Source organism: Aythya marila (assembly GCF_965140915.1).
Source record: "Aythya marila genome assembly, chromosome: 11".
In the NCBI taxonomy this organism is placed as follows: Eukaryota; Metazoa; Chordata; class Aves; order Anseriformes; family Anatidae; genus Aythya; species Aythya marila.
The window spans coordinates 14,793,243-14,812,073 of record NC_139052.1 but is presented as its reverse complement, the minus strand read 5'-3'; the positions used below and the strand labels follow the sequence as shown (position 1 = coordinate 14,812,073).

At 43.2% G+C, this 18,831-nt stretch overlaps 1 protein-coding gene across 1 annotated transcript in view; it reads left to right on the top strand.

Moving 5' to 3' along the window:
• Positions 1-3,018: 3,018 nt before the first annotated feature.
• The window catches only part of AGBL1 (AGBL carboxypeptidase 1), a gene marked incomplete at its 5' end in the record, with an annotated part of 297,365 nt that continues 281,552 nt past the window's right edge, over positions 3,019-18,831 (top strand). The window contains one exon of the mRNA XM_082769379.1: positions 3,019-3,069. Coding sequence (XP_082625505.1) covers positions 3,019-3,069 — 51 coding nt within the window. The remainder of the gene's footprint in view (positions 3,070-18,831) is intronic.

The following is an 18,831-nucleotide window of genomic DNA, read 5'->3' as shown; positions in this document are numbered from 1 at the left end:
CAGTGTGGTGTTCTAGGTAGGGCAGGAAGCTAACTATTCATCTAGCATCCCAAGGAGAGGGATCACCATGTGATAACAATGAATTCACATCGAGAACGTGAGGGATCTGGTGGTGTGATGTGGTAGAGAAGGAGATCTGAGGCAGCCGGGCTGCCTGCCACTGTAGCCTGCTTACATCCATCAGCTCTCATTGCCTTCTGAACAGTCACACAGTGGGAATTAATAGTTCCACACAGCTCTAGTGACAGGTACAATTGTCACAAGAAAGAGAACAAAGCGACAAAGTGGAAGAGCTCCTTTAAAGAGCTTCTAATCAGCTCTGAAATTATTTTCTGCCAGAGCATTAATTTGTGTAAGACAGAGTGTGCTGGAACTGCTCATAAAACCCATTACCTACCTTCCTCCTTCCCAGCCCATTTGAGGACATCGTCCCCGCACTCTCTCGGTTCTCTCCCCTCCTTACATAATGGTCTGTTATTAGATTTTATTGAGTCCTGCTGATGTGAAAGAAACTCTAAAGCCTTGTCTCAAAGTTGCTTGTCAAGTGTGTTAACTCTTGGAGACTTTAAGACTGTCATTAGATGTTTCCTTTGCCTTTAGGATGAATCTTTTTGCAAGGAGGGACAAATGGATCTGGAGAGCATGGTACATGGGATGCTCTTACACCTTGAACTTCTTACTACCAAACTTAACAACCTTCCAACTTCAGGACGTTTTCTCCATTGAGGCCATGTGTATCACAGTTGCTACACTCAACTCCACTATTTCATTTTCTTGTGTACTGCCTAAGCCTTCAACATTTTAAGACTCAGAGCTCATCCAAATTCTTTAAGTTTAACTTAAAGCAAGATTTCAGCATGTCTCCAGAGACAGTGGGCCAGTGAGATTAATATGGCCCACCACAGGCTGTTGTTTCTTTACATGAACTTTTACAGAGCCACAGGAGAAAAGTATAGTGCCACTCTGCATTTAACCCTTTGGTGTGCTGAAAGCAATATGCCTGCAAAGGCTGGTCAAAATTCAGTGTTCTTTGGGTAAGACTCCACCCCTCAGTTTAACATATGGCATTTCATGGAGTGCAGCAGCTTTTTTGTTGTTGTTGAAATCAATATTTTCATTTAGAAAAATCCCCAAACCTGAACTTCCATAGGAAATGAGTCCATCTCACTTTTCTTACTCTGCCTGGTTGTCTGTAGAGCATCTTGTCCATCAATCAACAGTCCTTGTGGCATTCTCCATGAATGGCCTGCTGTGTCTCCATAATTAAGCAAAGGTATTTTAATCTGGTTTATTTTATAACCTGGTAGTGACGTCCTTGGACCCTGCTGGCACGCACAGAAACCAAGGAATGCCATGCTTGTGTCACTTGTTCACACATTACTGGGCTGAGCTGGAGAGAATTTGTCTTAGCATTTGTCTAAAACATTTGATCAATGGAGGTTCTGCAGCGTGGAAAGATCTTCACATGAAAACAGTCCCTAGCCAAGAGTAGAGTGGTTTATTCTTCATTGAGCTGCTTCTTAGAAGATCAGGGTTTTAGCTCCGATCTGTGATTTCTTCATTGACTTCAGCAAAGAAATGCCTGCATACATTGACAGTCTGGTATGTCACTTTGTGGCACTGAGTCCTGTAAGCATTTGTCTTGTGCTCAGAGACCAAGGCTCATGTTACTTCTTCTAAAGGCTTTAGTTATTAATTCAAAGTGGAAACACTCCTACTGGAAGGGGTGAAGAGACCCACACCAGCATTAGTTATGTATTTAAGAGGTAAAGACTGAAATTAACATCCCGAAATTGGAAAGACGAGATCTATCCTTAATTCTGCATATCAAGAAATTGCCTCCAAAGCCAGCCTACAGATCTCCCTGAAGTGGTGCCATTTGGTGTTAAGAAACCTGAACTGAAATTTCTGCATCCCTGAAAAAAATGTGTGTTGGACTAGTCGACATTCTCTCATTGAAAACATTTCCCTAGAAAAAACCTCATCCAGCACTCCACTCAGCTTCTTTACCTTCTCCTTTTTGTTTACCGAGCCCTTTGATATCATCTGGCTGAAGCTAAAAGTGGTCTCTGTGCCCTCCTAGGAATTCAGGCTACAACTACAGCCGTACCCCAGCATGGTTCATGCACCAGGGAAAGATCTCAGCACTGAGCAACAATCCTCACCTCACATACATGGATGGGTACGTGTGAATGACTGTAGTGGCCCTTAGAGCCAGAACTGCCCTTTGCAGAGGCAGACAGGCCAAACAGGGTGTGAGTGCTCCCCTTTCCTCTCCGGGCTTTGCCATGCAGCCGTGAGATGCCCTCTGCACGCTCTCCCTGCCCTACAACCGCTACGAGGCACTGCCCGTGGCCTTCGCAGCTGTGACTGGAGAGAAACATCGGGGCTGCAAGCCCAAAACCCTTCGTGAGCCTCAGCGATCCTGCTCCACCTGTCCCTCATGCCGGGTGTATCTTCCGTTCGTTGTCAGCGCTCGTTAAGACCGAGGGCATCTCTCCCACTCCCTCTGCCTTCTCCGCGTCTCCGGTTTCACTGGAGTGGAGTCAAACAGAGACGAGTCCACGCAGGGTCTGGAATGGATCAGCAGGTCAGCTGGGAATGACTGTCAGGCTGCCAGCGCTCTCCCTCCCTTCTCCCTGGCTTTCTTTGAGGTTTGTAGCTCTTCTGCTTTCTTGTTGCTATTGCCACCCTCCCCACACTCCCCCTGCCATACACCAAGCACCCAGACCTTTCCTGAGCACTTTATTTAATCCCCAGGATTCTTTATATAGGAATTAATCTTCTCGTCACAGTGGGAGAGCTCGGAGGGAGGGGGTACATTTATCTCTCCTGCTGAGGTCTAGAGTTGCATTGCTGTGATTATTGGTGGTAGCAGTGTGCGTGTGTCTGGGGATCTGTGTTTAGCTTCTTCATTTCTTAAACAGCACAGGGGCAGCAGCCAGGCAAGTTGGCAGCTTTGCTTTCTGGCTGCATTGTGTCTGCTGCTAGAAAGAGGGATTGTGAGTGGGGAGCAGCATGGCAGAACAAGAAGCCAGTGGCTTGCAAGTCCTTCTCTCCACCCTCCAGGTAAGAACAGCTTGAACTAATGAGAAAGGCGCTTGGGCTTGTTTTCCCCTTTAATTCACCAGCAGCAACTTGTTGGGCTGAGTTTGTTCTTACTAGCTCCCTGCTGGCTTGTCTCTAAAAGCATCAGCATGCAGGAGTCCTGACCTGCACCTCCCACCCTAAAACGCCTTTATGAAGTGAAGTTTCACTATTTGGAGATGAACGCTGGCAATTACTGCTATGCATCAATCACCGAGCCCTGTCTGCGGGCAGGCTCGGCTCCTGCGATCTCACCGCGTTCAGCAGGGGAGCGAGGGAGGTGTGAGGAACTGGCTGCTTCGCAATGAATGGGACCTGACAGCGCTGTCAGTCTGCAGGCAAGGCGAGCCGCAGCAGTGCATGGCACTGCTCTGAGGGCTACGGGGAACGAGTAAACAGATCTGCTCGGAGACCGCAAGTTCCTCCCTGTCAAACTATCCTCACCAAGACTCCCAAGCACTTGCAGGGAAGTGGCAAAACCTCCCAAGGCTGGGCTGGGTGTGCTCAGTAAATGTCCTCAAGGAGCAGAGGGGAGGGAAGTGTCTCGGTCCAGGATTGCACTTGTTGGACAAATGCGACCCTGGGACGAAGGAGAGGTATCTCTTCCTCTGTCTCTAGGCGATCCCCTTGGTCCTCTTTTCTCCCAGCGAAGATGTGCTTCTCCTGGTCTCACAGGAGATGTCTATGCTGAGGCACGAGCCATCCTATGAAACAGGGAGCGTGTTTTGGGAGGGGAACCTCTGCATTCATAAGCTTTTTTTTTTTTTTTTTTTTGTCATGAGTGGTGAGTGGGAACTACTTTGCCAAGACAAGCGGCACAAAAATCCACTTTTAGACATTTATGGTGAAATTCCAGTTGTCTGCATTTTTCCTGATCTGGGTCAGAGCCCCACAGGGACTGGAGTTTTGGGCAGTGTGCGCTGCAGAGCAGTTTCACATTTGAGGCAGCAGCATCCTCTGGCAGCTATGTGGGCCACCAAAGCCTCACACTGCTGCACGCCACAGGAACAGAGAATAAGGGCAGGGTGTGTGAAAGACATGGACCACCTGGGTCAGCCCAGGAGCTCCTGCCTCACAACCTTGTGTCTCTGAAGGTCTCTGTGACCAGCCACGAGTGCGTAGAGAAGGTTACAAGACCCCGTGGTACGTAACTGGCTTCGAAACTGTAGTTGTGTGGGCTGACCAGCCTTGACGTTCTTAACAAAGCTTATGTAACTGTCAACAACTTTTATTTCTTGTAACATTGTCAAACCCTTGTTTGCCCTCCACGGCGCCCTGTGGCAGTGAGCTCTGCAGGTGAACGGGCACACAAGAAAGTTGCTTTACTGGTCTTTTTTTTTTTTTTTTTTTTTGGCAGTGTAACTTGCCTGTCCCTGTGCTCTCACAGTTTGTTTAATGCATGTTCTGTATCTGTACTACATTGTGTTTTTGCCATATCTAAGTTACAGTCCTCTCCCAGTTTCTTTGGATAATTGAGAGCTGCGTGTGCATTTGTATGTGATTCATCAGCAAAGCTGTATGTGGGGCTAGAATAGGAACAGGTAGGTCCACTGCAAGCGAAAGACATTGCACTGTTGGCAAAATTGCAAGGCCGAACACTCAACCCTAGTGTTACAAAATCTAGGTACAAAGACCCTTGTTTCCCAAAACTCCACATTCACTTAAGAGCAGAAGGCTTTCTTGTTGTATCTTCAAGCAAATGCAGAGGTATGGGTGCGAGAGGACAGGAAAGTAAGTAGTTGATGACAATTATATATATATATATATATATATATAATGCTGGTATGTTCTGATCCCCCTTGTCCTCCCTTAGCTCCAGCCAAAACTTCACCACTGTCACTCGGCAACACCGTCAACTATCTTTGCTACACAGATCCAGTGATAAAAAAGACCTTTGCTTGAAACAATTGGAAAGCACTGACCTGGGAAATAATACATTTTGTTGATGTTTGCATTTGCTGATAACATCCCTCTGCATTTTGTTATATTCTGCAACAGCTGTCCAAAACATGGTTGCTTTGTTTTTGTGTCCTGCCAAATTGTCAGTGCTGGTTCATATTCTTTTATTGGGCATGGAGAACATGTCTGCTGAATACAGCAGGCTATTCTGCAGGATAATATTATTGTGTATTTTCCATTTATCTTAGCACATAGTATTCCTTTGTAACCAGAAAGCTTTCAGCTGAAGAACGAGGGGACATTCACCCACCAAGCCAGTCTTTATGAACTTAAGGATAAAAACAGCCTTCCTCCTTCAGTTGGGGCTAGATTTCTACCTCATTTCCAAGTACTGTCGTGGAGTATTATTCTCAGCCTGGAGGATGTACCCACCTGAGATAAGCTCAATCACCTTCAGCCAAGGGGACAATCCTTCCCTTCTCCTCCTGCTCTCACAACCTGGCTTTGGTAAGGATGTTATCATGCAGACCAAAACCTGAACAACGTGCACTTCCTAACAGAATTCCTGCTCCAGTCAACGAAAGAAACACTTTTGGTTTCTGAGTTCTTCAGAACTGTTCCCAGCACAACAAAGGAGCATGGTCCTCCAAAGACAGCTCAAACCCATGAAAGCACGACGTGTTACAGATGTTCTGAAAAGTGACAAGGTGAAAAGCAAAAACTGCTTTTAAAGTGCAGCTGCATTTTGTCACCAAAATATCACTTCAGGGAAGACATGACATTTCAGATCCCTAGGTAAAAAGTGCTTCATTGCTTACAAGGTGCAGCTTTCAAATGTGTTTCAGATTTAAGAAAAACCTCTCCCTGTCTCATAGGTTTTGTGTCAGAGTTGCAGAGCCAAGCACTTAGGAGTTTTCTGTATTTTTTTTTTCTTTTTGGTTTTAACACCATTACCTTCTTTGTTCTCTCTTCTTGACCTTTCCCATGTGAAGTGCTCCTACAGTTACCACCTCCCATCCCTCTGCCATCCTATTCTGTTCCTATTTCTGAATTACAGTAACTTCACCTCACACCTAGCTCTGCCCTGTCTTTCATACGCAGGTGGTACATTACCTATACCAAGGCTGGGCAGGTTGCTACTCTTCATCTTACTCCTCAGTCACAGCATGGCAGAAATCAGCATCCACCCCAGGTACAGTTTATCACCGGGGAGAAACTCTGTCATCCCATTTTGTAGGAAGCCTCCCTCATGCCAAATCCCAGAGATGTTTGGGTTTAGATCACTTGCTTATTTTAAAGCCAGGAGGATTTATCTGGGTGATATTTTAAAAAGCTGCTAGTAGCTAAGCAGAATAATAGAAAACTTAAGACAGCATCTTTCATTGTGTCCCAGACTATTGAATCACTTCAGGCTTTAGAGCATCGATCTTCCTACTGCTGGTTGTCCCAGCCCTTATCTCACTCCATCCTCATGCTCGTTAGCTAAATAAGCAGCATTTTGTTTCTTCCTTTGTGTTCTCTCTGCTCTCTTCCTTGCTTGCCAATCCCAGATGTGAGCCTGCCTTGGTTCCTCCTGAGAACGTCTCCTTATTCCATGGCAGCGTGCATCGTGTCGCCTGAGGTGTCCCAGATTTCCTGTTGGCTCTCAGCTTGGTGTTCACATGCTCCCTGAAGCCATGCTCCCTGTGTGCATATTCCACTAAGCTGGCAACCCCTAGGGCCGTTGGCAGATCTTTGGCTCCTACTTCGCCCTACTGTGCTGGACTGCAAATGTTCCTAAATGTTATGGTTCAAAAGGAAAGAGGTGAAAATCTTATGTTCCCATGGAGGATGTGTTTTGTGTAAAAGGATTCCTCTCTGAATGACTGTGGTGCCCAGCAGGGAAGGGATACAGGATCCTCTGTTTGCTAACTTGAACCTCTCTGCTTCTTTGTGCTGCCTCTTCCGAGCTGGTCTGCTGGCTGGCTGACAAAGCAGTTCTATTGTTATCCTAAAGTCAAGTGGGAAGATAGCTGTGCTGCTTCAGTGACAATGAATATGAACGCATTTCACAAAATGCTTTTGTCTCCTCTGCATCCTTGCACTTATTCTGTCAACAGAGCTGCTGAGATTCCTGGGACTGAGAGAAATAGATGTAAAATCCAAAGAATTGCTCACAAAACGGAATGCCCACTGTATTGCACAGGGAGTGGAGAAGCTTGGAGTTCAGCTTTGTATTTTTGAGAGGCAATTTGGCAAGCAGGGGTTAGTGGAATACACTTACAGGGAAGAAAAATCAGCTCAAAAACAGATGGCCATTTTTATGCGGTTCATTAAACAAGTTTTATTGACATTGTTGTACCTAAAGTGAACAGCAGTGGAGACAGCATTCTCCTACTCCTTACAGAAAATATTCTAGCTTTGGAGCAGCTAAAGTAGTGCAGTTTGGTCCATGAGACACTTGGTTATGGGGTTCCAGGAAAAACCCTTCATGGAGAAACTTTGGATGTGCCACCATCACTTTCCTGTCTCTACTGCCAATGCCATTTAGACCACACGTCTACTTTCTCTTTTAACTGTGGAAGAAGAAGAATACTTCTCTGCAGGCAACTCTATAGAGATGGCCCAGGCCAGCACCCTAACTTTCAGGGTCACGGCCTGTCCTTCCCACCTCAGCTGTCATCTTCTCCCCATCCACAGAGGACCTAAAGGTAATGCAGTGCTTTTCCCTACAGTTCTTGCCTCACCACCAAGGGACACTGCTAAGCAGGAGGAGACCAGGCACCTACCAAAGGAAAAGGAAGCTAGCATTTGGGTATTAACCCCAAATTCCTGTAAGGCTATGGGGAAATATCAACATCTGGCATTCTTGCAAATCAATACAGAACACTAGCAGCTCACAGGCAGCATGAGGCACTTTTTGGGCTCTGCTGAAACCCTTCAACTGGCCAAGATGGGACCAGAATTTCACTCTCTGTCCCCAGGCTGGCTGCAGCTGTTTCTCTGAGCACACTGCCAACTCCTCTGAAAATGCCTCCAGTTGGGCTCTCCAGAGTTCCCTGTGACTGCATTAATGAGGATGTAGGACCTTGAGGTGCAAAATACACCCAGAGACTGGCTTGGCAGCAACTACAGCTGGACTGAGCAAGAAAGTGCTTTTTTTTTTTTTTTTTTTTTTTGGTCCTGGAAATCAAGCAGAACTTTCCATGTCAAAGTTTTAAAGTGGGACTCAGTCTGTCTTTTCCTCAAGACCCCTGGGTTCCCTTAGTGAAGAAATGCAAATGCTCAGGGTAGTCTTGTCATTAGAATGCAGGTACGGGGAAATGGGTCACAACCTTCTGCATCTGACTTAATTCTACGTAAAATGGCTAATAATCCCACCATGTCCCATATCAATGTTTGAGAAGATCAGGCAGTGAACATTTGAAAAGAAAAAGTTCGGGTGAAAACACAATAAAAATATAAAAAGTGGAATGAATTAATGATTCTGTTTCAGTGCAGGGCTTCGATTGGGCACAATAAATAATGCACAGGACCACATGCTAAACGATGAGGACAAAAAGCTATATGGGGTGATTTTCAAGGCAGAAGACACTGTTCATTCTGAAGCAGGAGGTTTGTGAAATAAAACAGCAAGTTATTGCGTAATTAAGAAAATATATATTGTTGTTCCAGGGGGCCAAATGAAATGACACGAACATTTTAAAACTGTCGTCTCAGCTGTTGAGAGCCCAGCCTGACTGCATTCATGGCCATGCTGTTTAACTTAGGCAATTTGCATGTAATATAATGGTACGTTATATCATGTTAAGCAGCTTTATATTGCATATTTTTGGACAAGTGCTGCATTATAGACACAAACACACATTAAGCTACATTAACTAAGAAGGTATATGCATTTGCTTATAATACTTGTATTTCTCATACAGTATAAAAAATATTCAGGTACATCTGATTATCTATATGTAAGTCAAGAATAATTGCTGGTGGTTACCTTGCTTCCCTGGGCATTTTGTATGCCTACAGATATATTTATTATATCACGTCAATACTTTTATATCAATGGAAAATTTCAACCTTCTTCTTTTCTTGGGCTTCAATAGTTTCCCTCTGCAATACATGAAATGAGTTGTTTTCATACAGAGAGGTATTTGCTTGAATAGATTTTACTTGTGTTTCTTTATATAGCATAATCTTATTTTCAGTATATTATGATGCATTTTGTGCATAATGGCTTAGAGATCCTTTTGACACTTCTTTTTTTTTTTCTTTTTTCATTCAACGCTTGGCCTTATCTGTAATGGGGATATATATCTGTGGTATAAAATATGTTCATGGACATTTAGAGCTAGAGTTCATCATATTACATTTAGAGGAGAGCACAAGACAGTTGGACAGTTGGTTGTATAGAAAAATGTGTGGGCTGATAATGGTTAACTTTAGCACTGTCTTCTAACACCAGCAGAGAGTTTTACTGATGTGTGTTCACAGAAAGGAAAACATTTCCAAAATGTACCAGGAATTTAAGAGATGGGGAAGGATTTCGTATCACTCACTGGTATAGCAGGGCTGAAAGTTGCCCTGGATATGTTGCTGTCACAGGGACACTGCCTCTGTGTGATTATTCCTGTTTGTGCCAAGATAGGTAACACAATGTGTGTCATCATTACATTCGTGAGAAAAGTTGGGGGAGGATTTGTGCTTCTGGGGAAAGAGAAGATGAAAGCCCGTTTTTCCAAAGAACTCAAGAGAAGTGCACAACTGAAGTGGTATTTGCCAGCAGCTCCTCATGAAATGAGCCATGGTCCTGGGGAGAGGTGGCCCTTTGCTGTGTGTGGTAGGGTTGATATATGGAGACCTGAGAACCTCAGGCTTTCATGTCTTTGCAAATCTTATATCTGCAAACGTACTAATCATCCACACATGTTGTCGTGCTCTGCCATACTTTAGCCCCATGACTACATTCTTCTCACCAGACCAGGATATAAAATAATTCCCTGTTGCCTTTCCCTGTTCTTTTAATAAGCACTTGTCTCATGGACTGTCTATTTGCACCTGTTGGCCTTCAGAGCCTGATTGGCCATAGGGTAGAAGTGCTGATCCATGAGCTGGAGCCATTCTACATGCCAGGCTCACTGATCATCTCCTCAGGAAAGGATGAGGAAAAGGATGGAAAATGGTGGGACATAGCTCTTGAAAGAGAGTGACCATCTTCTCTAGCAAGACTGGGATCAGTTCAAGGCAATCTCACCTGTCTCCCTTTTCCGCATTGACAAAAACAATATTGCTTCAGAAGGTAGGGAATGAGCATTAGGGGGAAGCCACAGTTTTTTCTTGTACAACTATAGGTATGGATGTCCAGCCTAGTTGAGAAATTGGTGGGTCTCCAGTGCCTACAGTCCTAGAAGCTATGTGTGCATTATTGTGCTGCTGTCATGAAAGACAGTTTAATTTCAGAAAAGGCAATTGAATGATGCTGACTTTGAAGCAAGAACATCAATCAATGAAGACACCAAATTCACACCCAAGATTTAGTATTTCCTGATGATCTGTTGCTCTGTTATGGCCTTTGTTTTACTGAGTAGAGACCTATCTTATTATAAAGAAATGAAGGTTTTAGAAGTCAAGAATTTGTCCGTGATTTCATAAGATTTCTTCTAGAGAGGTCAAAGATAATATAGTAGAGACTCCTCCACCCACAGGCAGTACTGAGCTACACAGAAGAGAATGAATGCTTTAGACTGTCTATTGATTGACAGAATAACATCTGCTCGACAAGAAATTCACTGGGCAAAGTGAAACCTCCTTCCCTTAGGGGGTTTAGGGAACAAGGCTGATTTTTTTTTTTTTTTCCTTTTCTCCTTGTGGTTTGTTCTCCAAGAAGAACACAGCCTTCTTTTTCAAAAGGTGCTGTAGGTTGAGGTGGAATTAATGAGAACAGCAAAACTTTCATGGCGATTCTTATTAGAAAATTGAGTAATTCTGACATGGAAATGTCCTTTGGGAGAAATAACTAGTCTACCAAAGAAATCCTGCCTTTTTTCCACCTTTCAACAAGGGACACTTTGAAGGTAAAACATTTTTTTTTCTGAGACTAGAGCCATGGAAGTGCCACAACGTTGCACTTTTCTCCAGTCAACAACTGGTAAGTCTTTTATGTGCGTTAATTGTTGGTGTAATTTACAGGCAGAGGTTTCCCGCTGGACCCAATGGGAATTTGATCCCTTCAGTAAACAGATTCCTCTCCCCTGGACCCATCTGCTCCACCACACTCCCTGCTATCTATTCCCTTCCTTTCCGCAGAACGATGTGGTATTGATGGCTAAAACAGGAGTCCTGGGTTTTGTACTCAGGACTGCTTCAAACTCTTTCTTTCAACCTCATTTAATATCTGTGCCTCCAGATTTCTCCATTTAGTTGCTAAACTGAGATAAAACTCATCTGTCAAGTTTGGGTGAAACTTAGTTCACTTCTTAGTTCACACTTTCCCAAACCAAAGGGTGGAACGACTTACTTCATGAGCAGATGGCATTCCTTCACTGGGTGAAATCAGCGTAATGCCTGTGGTCCTCTGCCATCCTCTCATTTTTACGGCATTTGTTCTGGAAGACCAAAGCAGAAGATTTACAGTGAAGATAAAGTTGGCCTTCCATTTTATTCAAGATTAACCTGACGAGCAGAAGCGTGACAGAGAGAGAAAGAGATCCTTCCATAAGCAGTTCACTTGGCATAGTGAATGCCCACCTGTCTGGGCTGCAAAAGGAGGGGAGGAGGGAGAATGGTCCACCTGACCTTTCCCTACGATTAAAATGCTGATCTGATGAAGTCAGAGGAACAAACTGAACTGCCTCTTTCAACCCTCCATTCTTCCAGGAATAAACCAGCTCCATCCACATGGGGACAGTTTCTGAAGAGGCTAGGGAAAAGCAGAGGTACTGCCCTGTTTTGTCTGGCCTCCTGTTTGGAAAAGTCCCCTATATTTGAATGGTCTTTTGCCCCATGGTATGTTCTGTAAATGGGGGAGAGAGCTTGAGATGCCAAATGTGAAGGAGAATGTGTGCCTGGCTCTGTTTTTATTCAACAATTTCTCTTCCAATAGGGCTTAGGTCATTTGATCTCCCCATAATGCACAGGGATTTCAAGGGGACAGCTGGAAGCAGAGAGACATTAAAATGACTTGCTCTCAGAGATGAAAACCATACTTATTAGTGGTTTGTTTCAAAAGTTCCCATAGCAGAAGCTGTATCTCACTGAAAACTTTGGAGGATTTTATCTAAAAGATGATTATCTAAGTGGCTGACAGATCAAACAGATGGAAATCTTCTTAGCTGAGTTCCCCTAACAAAGCTATGTCCTAACAAAGCTTACGGAGCACTGCAATACCAATGGGACTGTGCACAAATAAAACAGGACACAACGACGACTTTGTGGTGGTCTCTCCATGCTGGCGACAGATAAAGGCATCAGGAGTTAGACCTTTATGACTATGTTTTGGCATACACTGAACAGCCTACTGGGTATTCCCTTAAAATTTCACCTTTCTCTCAGAGATCAGCACACCCCGGCATCAAGACTGCATTTGCTCAGATCTCAGCCAGACATGGGTGAGACTGTGAAGAGCTCAGAGGTCCCCTTTGCTATACCACCAGCAGAGGAATACATGGCTCCTGCTGAAAATCCCCTCTTTTTATGACTCATATGCCACCACGTGTTCAGCCTGTTCTCACATAAGAGTCTCAGGAGAGTCTCTGAAAGAGGCTGCTTTATTTGCAGTCTGTCCTTTTGACATGATTTCTCACAAAGGACCATGTCTGCAGCTATCACCTGCCTCACTCCCAGCATTGTTCAAGCTCTGTGAACTAATGCCAGCCCAGGGAGTTCTGCTCAGTCCACAGGTGTCTCAGCAAGGTGAAGTTAAAGTACAGAATGTCACAGCAGGGGACACCATGCTCCTGACCTCCTGGGTCAGGATGTTCTGGCTCAGTGTGGCTCTTCAGACACCTGCAGGCACAACAAGTGGCAAAGTTTGCTCAGCTGAAGAGCCACAGCCTTGCTGCACAGAGAAAGGTGCTGGCAGGAGCAGAAGCTCTCATTTCTCTCTCACTTTGCAATGTCCCTGATCTACATCAGCCTGATCTCAGCTCAGGACTCTCAGACAGGACCCTGAGCTAGTATTTTTAAATTTAACTCCTGTCACATTTTCCTAGAGCACAAATGCAGCAGTGAACTCATTCACTGAGCTAATAAAATGCTTTTTAGCTTGACCGGCCAGCACTTAGTTTGCAAGTGCTTCTGTGCTGTTGAACTGAATTAACAATGTCTGAATAAAGCCCCAAACATGCCTGCCTTTAACGTGGTGGCATTGGATTGCTTCTGCTGGGTGTCTTGCATAGGATATAGACTAAAGATAATAGAAACCTTTGTTACTTTCTGGATGGAAAATGACATACCACTGTCATACCATTTAAAAACTTGGCAGGTTTTTCAGAGAGCTGAGGGCTTTGCTTTTAAGAGATTGCTGTTAAAATCTAGACAAATGACTCTCAATAATGCAGTTAGACAGATGTTCTGCTTTACATTACCAGTAATAATACTTCGAATCATTAAGAATTTTGAAGCAGGGTTTGCTATTCATTATAGATGCCGAGTTTCGTTTGTTGTTTGATTTTTCACTTATGCTGGATGGGAAAAATAGGTTCATCATTTTCACTTTCAGGTTCTATCTCCTACGAAAATAAGCTGTGACTAACAATATAACAATAGTTATTAGCAGTATGTCCCTGCTACCCATACCTCAATCATCATTATTAAGTGTTGATTGATTAAAGGCATTTTCAATGCTGTTCTGGAAAACACTCCTGAAAGCAGGGTAGATTGACATATAAGGACACTTATCTCAGCAAGAGAAAGGCGTGCTGTCAGTCTAAACCAGAACATACCTTACAGTGCTCCTTTTCTTCAGCCTAGAAGGTCAATCTCAGCCTAATATGTAACAAATGGGAGTATTAGCCCTGGAAAAGAGAGAAAAGCCCCAGCAGAACACAACATTAAACTAGGAAGTGCCAAGGCAGACCAAGAGTAGACACAGGGACTCTTGAGGCTTTATTCTGCCTAACCTAAGCAGGAACATCACAGAGAAGAAGAGGACAGCAGTATCTTCATTATGGTTGTTTACGTCCACCTGCACATGCTTATATTTGCTGTGGTATTCAAAACCTATGGTTTTATTAAAAAGCAAGTACAGCTGGATTTTTTCCAAGCTCACTTGTACTTTGAGAAATGCCTTTGCTTGAAAAAAAGAAAAATCTTTGTTAATTTACAAATCCGCTTCTTCTTTGAAAGAGAGAGTATACTCTGGAGTGCGCCCGTAAAATCTCACAAAGAAAAACTGTAGCATGTTTCATGATGCTCTTTCATCACAAGTAGAGGAAAAGATAACTACACTGAATGCAAAACACAGATTCCTCCCTATTAAGTTTGGGTGGCAGTTGTGTTAAGTAGCTGTAACAGAGCAGCATTTGAATGAAACATTAATATTTTAAAATATTTCAGTAACAGGTAAAGTAATATAAAGTTTAGGAATAAACACAAGAAACACCAATAAACAGTAGGTGCTAGCATGCATACAGAAATTGTCGTGCAAGAATAATTAATGTTATATAAAGTCTCATAAAGAGAGTGTGAAAGACACATACTAGGATAATTTTGGCACTAGAATAATTTTTTTTTTTTTTTTTAAAGAAAAATGTGAATGATATAACATTAAATTCCGTCAAAATCTTTAGGTGTCAGAGGCAACTTATTGTGAAATAGGAGATGAAACCTCTGAGAATTTATCTGCAGTAGAAATTACAGAAAGAACATTAGAAATATTCAAGGGAACATCTAAAAGCCTTTTGCAGAATATCACGTGTTTTGATTTATTTCGAAGTTTTCTCATTCTTTTAACACTTCCAATTTGACAGAAGCATTTTAAGGTTATATAATAATGTGTTTTACCACTGGTTCTGCATAATAAAGTAATTGCTCTATTAGAGATGCATTAGTGAGAGGAGGAAGTGACACAAAGGAACTTTGTATCAGGAGGAACTTCTGCAGAAGGACAATCTTTTTTTTTTTTTTTTTTTTTTTTTTTAAGAATATATAGAGAACTTTGGCATGAGAAAAAAGCAGGAAAGAAAAAAGCAATTTCCTTTGCTAAAGGCATCCAAGAAATTGCACTCTATCAGGGCATAATTCCTGCAGATATCTGGATGCGAACATGTATTAGTGTGACATGCTAACAGTGTGGCACAGATGATGAACAACCTTGCTCTGAAGTGAAGTGAAACACCTTGGAGACTTTGTGATGCAGCAGGCAAAATCACGATCTATGTGCCTCATAGCTCCTGTGTAGATGTGCAGCATCTCTCTCATCCTTGGGCATGAGGATGAATATCACTTCAAAAATAGGGCTAGGACACACTAATGTCAAGTAGCTGTAATACTTCTGTGCAGAAAGTGTTTCTGCTTTTTACCTACTAACTGTCTGGGCTCTGCCCCTGGTTTTGCCATCAACTCACTTAGGTGATGCCTAAGTGAATTTCCCACCAGCAGCAAAAAACAAGGGACAATGAATCTGATAGCCTTGACGAAGGATGCAGTGGGGCAGGTGTTAATTAATATTTGTAAAGAAATCTGTGATCTTGTGATGAAAGGTGTTATGTTAGTGCAATTTATTGCATTAAATATAGTAGGATTCCTTGGCACAGATGATTTCCACCATGTTATTCACCAAGTTATTTTGGCTAGAGATCAGCTCACGCCAAGCTGTTACATCTCAACACCTTCAGTGTTTTGAAGACATTCAGATATAAGTTTGGACTTTGCCCATGTCTGCCTTGTGGCAGTTCATTCCCACAGAGCGTAGCACATATCCTTTGAGAACAAGCCCTGAAGCTCAATGAACAGGAGCAAAGTCCTGTACAATAACGTGCAAGAAGTTGGCTTTGAGGCACTGTTTCTGCCCAGACACCTGGATGATCTGCCATCCATTGTGAAAGATGCCTAATTACTGAACCCAACTGTGAGCTGCTGCGTTATTGAAAAAAAATAAAATAATTGCATGTTATCACACCCAAGTGCAAGCAAAGATGAGAAAAACATACTTTCAGGTCAATGGAGATCATAAAAAACCCCCACACTTGACTCCATCAGGCCACAGACAGACATATTTTATGAGTTTTTGCTGTATTCCTTGGTATAAAACCCACAGGTGCTGCTTTGGGATGATGCACAGAGCCTGGCTTGAGCATCAGCAGTGAGCATCAGTAGGAATGAGAATGGCTGGTGTTGGGTAGAGAGGGCACCAGCCATGCCAGGCAGGGGTGCTCAGGAGCAAGCAGAGCTCACAGGCAGGAGCAAGGAGCAGTCAGACCACGTGTCTTGTTCTTGGAGGCCCCTTGGCCGCCCTGCATACAGTTTGAGGGCTACATGATCCCACACAGCTGTGAATGCCTCTCTTGCAGGATTAAGGAGGTCACTTAGGACACTATCCTAGCAGTAAGGTCCTCCTCTCCACTTCTTTAAATAGACCCCTTCCCTTCTACATCTCCTTGGAGTTTCCTGGCCTATCTGACTCCTGGGCAGAGGAAACCCAGGTTAGCCTGGAGAAATGCGCTTGCTGTTTACCACAGAAGATGGTGGCGATGCTGAGGACATTTGGACATTTTGGGAGCAGGGGCAACAAGACCATGACTTCTTGGGATTCCTCTAACACTGGATGATGTTAGGATTGTAAAAAAGTGTTTCATTTAGTCTGTAATCACTTGAGTTGCAACACTCCCTTATTATGAGGTTGCCTAGTGAAATTTCAGAGATCCCTGAACCTATTTTTTCCCCTCAGAAAGAATGATATTTTCCAAACCTCCGCATATCCAATACTATCGATAACCTCCCAGCAAGAAATCATAGCTAGCTGGCTGAATATTGAGGCTGAGGATGGGAGCACACAAGCAAGGAACTCTCCAGGGTATTTTGCTCTCTTATTTTAGCATGAATTTTTAGTTCTGCTTAAATTAGAAAAAGCAATTTACTCTGGCAAGGTGCAGAACGTAAGGTGCTGAACCTGGTTTGCGGTTATTGCAAGACCTGATAGGTGTGAGATGTCCAGCTGCCAAACCCCTAACACTAGCGGTGCTGAGTAGTTGGGTTTGGTGCACACCTCCACCTCGCTGGCAGCAGAACATCAGGAAGGGAGCCTCTGATTTAGGTGTTAATGCAGTTATTAGCAGCTCTATATTTTCTGGAGGTCTCGGGAGACAGTGAGGGCTAATCTTTCTCAGCCCCTAAACTAGTCTTGGTTTTAGCTAGTTTAACTTTGCACCTAGTTTTCTCTTCCAAAGACTCTGGATGCAGTGAACAAGAGATTTTCTTGCAGATGCAAGTGTCATTACACAGACAGTTAGGCTTCTGACTGCTGCTATTTGTGTGAGCATATTTATTAAGGGTAAGAGAAGAAAGAAGGATGTATTTTGAACATGTCAAATCCTGCTTCCCTATTTAGAAACAGGCTATTTAAAAACAAGCAAACAAACAAATAAAACTTGGAACTGGACATCCTATTCCTCAGCCTCTCTCTAAAAAGAAACAACTCTAGAAGTGTGCTAGCCCAGATCTTTTATTTATATATAAATATACATGTATTAATATATTTATATATTCATACATTTATATATTTATATATTTATTTCCAAGTAGTCACACAGCTTTGTGGGACTACAGCCAACAATTAATTTAATAGGAGCATTGTTAGAAAACACATTATCCATCGCCTTCCAGAAGTTACTCCTTTAATTTTGCATTCATAATTTTTGCGGGTGGAATAACAGCTTTGTACTCCTTTCCTCAAATAAAATATTTATTAGTAAATATCATGCTGCACAAATTAATATTGTATGATTTCTTACTGGGTATTCTTCATTTTTTTCAGCCACAGTGCTTAGACTCACAGTAAACACCCTCATTAATTTGCATGTCTTAGTTGGAGAAATACGTACCTTTGGGCAAAAGACATGAAAGCCCAAGAGCTACACAGATGACTGCGTTTCTGGGAATTCTTCATTTGAGGGCAGCACTAACAGGGGAACTGCACCAATAGCTGCTGTCCTTCAGGTGGGACAGGAAAAATAATCTCTGGTGGCTCTTCAACACATGGAGAAAAAATCCCAGGTGACTTGTCTGCTGAAATGAGATTACCTGGTTTTGTGGCTTAGTTGGAATTTTATAATCTTGTCTTGAGTAAATAACAGCTTTTCTTGGCATGTTCCCAGGAGCAGGATGAGGAGATAGGAACTCCTTCCCTGCGTACTTGTGGGTCAGCAAAATAATCTAAGCTGCCAGTCGGAAGGATCTTGGGATGGAGCTGTTGGCCTCCAAATCCAATGTCACTAACTAATCATTTGCTGCCTGGATGTATCAATGCCTATATGCTGGGGTATTTTTTATTCCTGGCTTTCTCCATCTCTCTGCTGTTTATGTATGAGGAGCTTCAGCCGAGCTAACCAAAGCCCTGGTGTTTCAGGGATTAATTCCCAGAAACAGCTCAGAAAAGTCTCAGAGAGGAACTATCAGCTGGAAGCTGATTAAATGCATCTGAACTCAGCCCTGTGATACTCCCAGTTGGGTGAGAAAAACAGCAGGCTTCACTGAAGTAAGGCTAAGATGAGGGGCTCTGGCCAAAAAGTACAGCCATGCTTGATATTTTAAGTGATGCTTTTTGTTACTTTAGACCTTGTCCAGCTGCAAGCCGTGAAAGGCAGCTACAGGCTGTTGTTAATAGGTAACAATTTGGCTCTGACTCTAAATCCTTTTAGTGAAATCCTGCAG